The sequence below is a fragment of the Megalobrama amblycephala genome, linkage group LG2 (assembly GCF_018812025.1).
Source record: "Megalobrama amblycephala isolate DHTTF-2021 linkage group LG2, ASM1881202v1, whole genome shotgun sequence".
In the NCBI taxonomy this organism is placed as follows: domain Eukaryota; kingdom Metazoa; phylum Chordata; class Actinopteri; order Cypriniformes; family Xenocyprididae; genus Megalobrama; species Megalobrama amblycephala.
The window spans coordinates 41,395,113-41,402,671 of NC_063045.1; the positions used below are offsets into that span (position 1 = coordinate 41,395,113).

Genomic DNA, 7,559 nt, shown 5'->3' on the forward strand with positions numbered 1-7,559 from the left:
TCTCTTAGAAATACTTTTTAGTTGCAGGACTAGAGAAAAGAAATTATTAAGGGGATAGTTCACCCCAAAAAATGAAGACTGTCATTTACTCACCCACATGCCAATTCAAACCTATAAGACTTCAGTTCATGTTTGAACCACAAATGAAGATATTTTTAATGAATCCTAATGAATTAGTCTCTCCTTTGAAAATCCATTAACCCAAAACTTTGCTTAAAAAAAAAAAAAAAAAAAAAAGCAAATGCAAGCATGTTTAAGCTTCCACTTACCATATTTGATGTGCTCTATGTTTGTGTGTCAGTCAATTTTCTAAAGTAAATGTTCATCATACGACAATCTTATGAAGACTTCAATTAAACCACTCAATTTGTGTGGATTGCTTCTCCTTTTTGAAGCATCAAAATATTGGCTGCGTGGACTTTCAAAAGAGGAACAGAAATCTCTTGGGTTTCAATAAAAATATCTTCAGTTGTATTTCAAAGATGAAACAAAGACCTACGGTTTTGGAACAACGCGAGTTATTGATGACAGAATTTAAATTTTTGGGTGAACTATAAGTTCCTTGTATGTTTAGTTTTTCTTTAGTTTGAATTTAGAGGAAATACGATTTTGTTATATCTGTCAGTTTTCAGGGCTTAGTTGTGTATGCCGTTCTAGACCGCATCTCACCTGCAGCAGATGTGGAAGGTCCTCTCGGGTCTGCCTTCAGATTCTGACCTCATGTGAACAATCTCACATAATGCAGATCCCTCTGAATCTGAGATGAAAGAAACATTCAGTTAAATGCATGCTACTAAAAGGACTGTGGGAAACCCATAAAAACCTTTTGCATGCCTTGTGCAAGACATCTTCAGTGGTAGTGCAATGAAAAACATTTAAAACCCATGAGATCAGGACAGGGTTAGTGAACCTCACAGAAGACACGGACCCTGGGACAATGAACTAGAGTGCAGACCCCAAGTTCCTGTAGGATGACCTTTGACCCCTCCCCCATCAATAGGGAATATCAACATTCTGGCCTGAGCCAATAATAGTTCCACTGAGCCAAAAGCATCCTTTACTAAGCTCATCAGAGTTCATGGGATGTAAAATGCATTATTCGCATTGTGAATCTACAGCTTGAAGCTAATCTACCACACAATTCTCAATAGGTCTATGGGAAAAGAATAATACTAGACAAAAACTTACTAGGGAGGTTGCGAACTTGGAGAGCATCTGTAGATATCATGTGTCTAAAACGAAACGGGTCTCTCTCATCAAGTACTGACGCTCTGTGAGATCCACCCTAGGACAAAATAACACCAAAAAATGTTTGTGAGGACTAAAAGCGCACATAAATACATTTCAATCACCTGACACACTGAAAAGTGATATTCTCCAAACCACATTAAAGTTTTATAATATCACAAACAAGTGAAAGGTCTCTGAGTCCATGGTCACAGAGTTTTGTTGGCCATGTGAAATAAGCTGAAGAGACAGCAGAAATTAATCAAGAACAAGAGAAGGGCATCCCTGTTTCACACTCAACGTGCCCTTCGATAAAAAACAAAAACTACACCTCTTAAAAGCGTTAGTCTGCTGGCACTTAAACTAGCTCTGCAAGCTTATGTCACGTCTCCATTAATGAATAATGAAGAAAGGGAAAAAGCACTTACGATTTTTTTCTTGTGCTTGGAGCAGTCTTTATACACAAAAACAACTGCCGTTCTGAAAACTGAAGGAGAAGAAAAAAATAAATAAATAAAAATCAAGACACAAAACCATACAACTCTAAACATTCACAATAGAGATGCTTGGGGCTCTTCAGAATATTCAGAGTAAAAACATGACCCGGTGTCACACAGCAAACTTCAATGGCAAACTGACCCATTTTTTAAGTATCTGAAGGGTTTCTTCTTCTAAAATGTCTCAGCCAGAGGAAAAAAAAGTCTCTGAATGCGTACAAATGCAACTTTAATGCCTTAAGAGCCACAGGACAAGGTGGTTCCTCTAATGCCATTGTGCTCAAAGACACAACTGGCATTTGCTGATGTAGGAAACCATTACTGTAGGGAACAGACTAATGAATAAGAGAACAGGATTCTATTTTGGGAAGAAGCGCTTCACAAGCACTCACCGAACGCAGCCAGCTCTGGGTCTCTCTTCCCCTTCATGAGAGAAGAGGGTGGGTTGATCCAGACCACAGTGTCATGCAGCAAGAGGTCGCCCATTGACAGATCAGCAACCTGGGATGCAAGTAAACAGCTGTAAAGCCAAATCTACTCACTTTTAGGGAGTTAGATGATATCAGTGTGCATATCATGACGTTTGGTGGTGGCATTAAACTATTTGTTGATGCTTATTGCTCAAATATTTAAGTCACAGAGACCTATGGGATAGTGGAATTGTACCTCTTTCTTCTCAGAGCTCTGCTCGCTGATGAGTTGGTCAAACACAGCTCCATACTCCTCGTGAATCTTCTGCATCTCGTTTATGTGACTGGCCACTTTGTTCATGGCTTTCATAGCAACTACAAGAAGATAAGAGACTCAGTAAACGGCAACTAAAGTCAATTATAGCGAGACTTGCAGGCTACAACACCCAGTTGGCACTGGATTCATCTGAATCTTTTGATATACTTGACACTTTGCTTCATTTTGTTTACTGTTAAACTGTTAAATCAGTTTATAAGCCGCTTTATAAGCACTTCTCATTACAAGCTTGTGAAGACGGTTGGTGCATGTTGCTTTCCTAAAATGTAAGTTATGGTTTTATTTTGATTAATTGCACAGCCCTACTGATTGGCTAATATTTTACACATAGAAGCTAGTATAGTTTACACTGGCTGGGCATTGATAAACAGTCTGAGTAATCTGGGCAGAGCAGGCAATTTTCAAGAGAGCTAGCAAAATCCAGTTTTTAATAATGTGGTCCCTTTAAAAGTCTTCAAAACCTGCGCACCTTGCTCAGAATAGGAGCTCCATCTGCATCATAGTACTCTAGAAATAGATCCTAACATTATGCTGAGTTAGTATCTGAATCTCCATATTTACCATCCAGGTGGTAGTGTTCCTCGCTGTCGGGGTCGGTGAGAGAGTGAAGCTCCCTCAGGAGTAGTGGGTATTTTAAGACTCTCTGAATGGGTTTGATCAGGTATGACTCCAGCGTGGAGGAATGCTGCTGCCTGGGGTTCCTCTCAGCCAGGAACGCCTTGAACTCCGGGTCTGTTTTAGCTGCACCGAAAGAGAGGAGAAATTATGGGATGGCACAGGAATTTGTATCCTCAAACTAGACTTTGATTTGGACAGGGGTCGTATCTTAATATACTCAGCCCACGGTGTTCAAGACCTACACATTCAAGTAATTCAACTTCTTAGCTTTCTCATCTGCCAGAACGTTAGCCTCACATTTTACGCTCAAACACATTTAACCATACAAATATTAGTTAGTCTCTTATTGTCTTTAAAACTTGGTTCACTTTTCTCACAGGAACAATCTACATTCACATACATCAGTGAAAAAGCATTGGTGCCTTGGGAAATGGCAATTTTTTACAGTAGACCCCTAAAAGGGGTCATCATTCTTCAGTAAAAAAATGCTTTGGGGTACATCATTTCTGTGTGAGAGAGTAAAAAACACCCTCTAGCTTTGAATAAATTCTGAAAACTGGCCTTTGGCAGGTGGTAGGGGTTTAGAACAAGAACTAAGAAAACTAGCAAACTTAGAAAGCATGCAAGCACTTTAACTATACAGTCATTGACATGACGCTAAAATGACAAGATACCTCAAGGATCTAAAGGCTTTCTTGCACTTTAAATCACTGCTAAATGTGCTAATGCTAAAGTAAATTAGTCTTTGAGAGTAGAGTGGTGTTACCTTTGGTAAGGACCTTGGGGACCTTTGTGTGGCTGGCACAAAATGCACTGTAGATCTTAAAACGGTCCGCATAGTACAGGAAGGATCCGCCAAGAGAAAACAGAACTTTCTGGAAGTTAGAAGAGAATATATTAGAAAGCAAAGAAAGATTCATCATAAAATGTGCAATTAGTAAATAGTGACCTTGTTGACTATCTTGACTAATATAACTGCACCTTAAATTGATCCACTCTCTCCAGTTTGTCTAAATCTGGAACTAATCTGGTTCCATCTTCCAGAGTTTTCAGAAACTCCACTTGGAATTCCACCATCTCTGCCAAGTTTCCAAAAAGCACATCCAGCTAGGAATACAGAGAGAATAAGAGAATATTAAGGACAATTTAACAATAACATTTTCATATGTTAATAATATTATTCATAATTACATAAGAAAGATTATTTAAAAATAATAATAAAAAAAAAACCATTAAGGAAATATTGTTTCACCTCATCTTGTGAAAGGAAGCTCTCCTTCTGCAGGGGGTTCAGGTAGCGCTCTATCAAAATGTTCAGGTCCTGTAGAGAGACAGACTTTCATGTATGGCTTCAGTGTAATCAGGAGTGATTTTCATGCAGCAATTATGTTTATTCTGTGTGGACATTCAGGACTAAAAAAAAAAAAAAAAAATATTTTTGATCATGATCAAATCTAACACTATACACTGCGTTCCAAATTATTATGCAAGAGACAAATCAGTAAGATTTCTGTACAATAAACATTCAGATTTTAGTTTTTCTAAGAAAATGTTTGTTTGTTTATTTATCCATGTCTTTTTAGATAACTGGTTTCAATCTCAGACAAAATAATTTGCCAGATCTATGGAAACCCTACTTAGAGGTTGTTCCACATTATTAAGCAAGTCACAGTTCTCCTGCAATATGGGGAGGAAGAAAGACCTTTCTGAAGATGAAAACCATGAAATGGTGCAATGTTGTGCAAAAGGCATGAAAACAACTAATATTGTGTGAAACTGAATGGAGATTATCAAATTATCATAAGATTTGTGAGTGATTTAGAGCACAGCAGAACTCGGTCAGATAAAGGCTTATTGAGGAAAGTTCCTGTCAAAAAAAAATAATTGTATTAAAAGGGCAGCTATAAAAAAAGTCAGTGTTGAGCAGCAAACAGGTATTTGAAGCTGCTGGTGCCTCTGGAGTCTCAAGAAGCTCTCCATGCTGGCTGGCAGTTGTGCATAAAGATGCATTTCAGCCACTCCAAACCAAACCTCATAAAGAGAAATGTTTACAGTGGGTTTAGAAATACATGAAGACTCATTTTTAAATAGTTTTATTCACTGTCTAATGCCATACTACAATGGAAGGTCTAAATGGATGGATTTCTGGATGGTTGGTGAATGGCCACCATGTTCCAACAAGACTGTGACGTCAGCAAGGAGCTGGTGGGTGATGATTTGGGCTGGAATACTGGGAAGTGAGATGGAGGGTATTAAAATGACTTTTGCAAGATATGTGGAGTTCATAACTGACCATTTTCAGCTATGGTATAAAAAGGAGGATAGTGCATAGTTCAATGCACTATTGTACAATGCACTATTCCACGCTGCAAAAAAAACACCACAGCAATAAAACTGTTTGAAAATTTATTTCTACACCCACTGTAAATGTTTCTCTTTGTTAGGTTTGGTTAGTGGTGTCTAAAATGCATCTTTACGCACAACTGCCAGCCTGCATGGTGAGGTTCTCAAGACTCCAGAGACACCAGCAGCTTCAAATACCTGTTTGCTGCTCAACACTGGCTTTTTTATAGCTGCCCTTTCAATACAATACATTTTTTTGATAGGAACTTTCATTAATAAGCCTTTATCTGACCGAGTTCTGCTGTGCTCTAAATCACTTACAAATCTTATGATAATTCGATAATCTCCATTCAGTTTCACACAATATTAGTTGTTTTCATGCCTTTTGCACAACATTGCACCATTTCATGCTTTTCATCTTCAGAAAGATCTTTCTTCCTCCCCATATTGCATGAGAACTGTGACTTGCTTAATAATGTGGAACAACCTCTAAGTAGGGTTTTCATAGATCTGGCAAATTATTTTGTCTGAGATTGATACCAGTTATCTAAAAAGACACGGATAAATAAACAAACAAACATTTTCTTAGAAAAACTAAAATCTGAATGTTTATTGTACTGAAATCTTACTGATGTGTCAATTGCATAATAATTTGGAACGCAGTGTAATAGCACCACAGCATGCTTTGAAAACAAAGCAGAAGATACCGACCTTAACATAAGTCCTCTCAGTGTCCACCAGCTCACTGATGACTTTACGGAGTTTATAAGCATCGGACAGCTGGCGGGGAGTGAAGAGAACAGGCATGGGTGAGATGGGGCTGGGCACACAGGATGAAGAGGAAGATGTGGAGGAAGAGGAGGAACAGGAAATGGGACCCTCAGTGGAATTCATATCATGAAGATTGCGGCAGAAAGCGGTCACCTGCTCCGTACTCTGTGGAGGGAAACAATCTAAATTTAAACACCAGAAACAACAACAATTTTTTTTTTTTCCTTCACAAACAATGCAAGAAATGCTACAATGACTCAAGTAACAAACTCTTTGAACTGGAAAAGTTTTGATAAAAAATAAATTAATTAAAAAAAAACATTTGCCTCTAAAATGTTCACCAGTAACAGGCACACACCCACACAGGTATTCGTAGCATTTAGGAGTCAGAAAGAAGCATTTCCAGTTCCAAACACACACATTCAGCGAGTTTCTGGCTTAACTCCAAAGACAAGGCACATCATGCCTTATGAATGCTTTGGTAAAGTGTAATTAGAAGTGTCTGTGCGGTAAATAACTTTAAGAAGGGTCTATGTCAGCTCTCTGAAAGGACTTTGTTGTAATTTAGTACTGAACAGTTCGTCTCCTTGGGAAATCTGGCACTGGGAGGATTTTCCATCGAAGAACATGTCAACAAAGAGTAGGCTACGCACTGTCCTTAGCCAAGATTTCAGCTTCCCATCATTCAAAGCACCCTTTTTTTCCCTCACACACATCATACACACAAAAAGTAAATCTAAAAATGTACTACTTACTGAACGTAATACCATTTTTTTGGGAAAAAAACAAAAAAAACAAAAAAAAAACAGAGATCACAAATCACAAATCACAAATATTACATAATACATATTCATACACATATAGCTTCCAAATACCTGAAAGAAAACAATTAACATCCGCCTAAACGACAAAAGCCTATCCAAAAAGACGATGTCACATCTTGTATTTCACAGGATGAAGTTTAAAGCCAGCACTATTGCAAGAGCTCAGGCTCAGGGTTATGTTCAGAAAGAGGTGGAACAGATTCACAAAGACAGGAGATACGAAGGACAGATGGGGCTTCCAGCAGAATGAATTCCTCTCTGATAAACACAGTGACGGACTGACAAAAAGCCCGCACACCCCAGCATGCCTTAACCAGCCTGGACAGCCTTGAGAGAGGTGGAGCGATGTAGGGAGATATGAGTGAGGAGCTCTATCATTTTTCCGGGTTAAATAAAACTTAAGCTTTATCTACAACATCTGTGGTATGCTGTCGATTAACATAGAAATCAGAGTCTTTCCTTGGTCTGTAAACAACAACAACGACAACAACAACCATGTAAAGTAATAAACCTACAATTAAAGTTTTTGGGG

At 38.4% G+C, this 7,559-nt stretch overlaps 1 protein-coding gene across 1 annotated transcript in view; it reads right to left on the reverse strand.

Annotated features, from left to right (window-relative positions):
* Positions 1-7,559, reverse strand: part of tiam1a (TIAM Rac1 associated GEF 1a) — a 71,596-nt gene that overhangs the window by 3,701 nt on the left and 60,336 nt on the right. Inside the window, 10 exon segments of the mRNA XM_048175827.1 lie at positions 670-757; positions 1,189-1,285; positions 1,656-1,714; positions 2,117-2,225; positions 2,391-2,509; positions 3,033-3,212; positions 3,856-3,964; positions 4,071-4,196; positions 4,342-4,410; positions 6,144-6,368. Of these exon segments, the coding sequence (XP_048031784.1) occupies positions 670-757; positions 1,189-1,285; positions 1,656-1,714; positions 2,117-2,225; positions 2,391-2,509; positions 3,033-3,212; positions 3,856-3,964; positions 4,071-4,196; positions 4,342-4,410; positions 6,144-6,368 (1,181 nt within the window).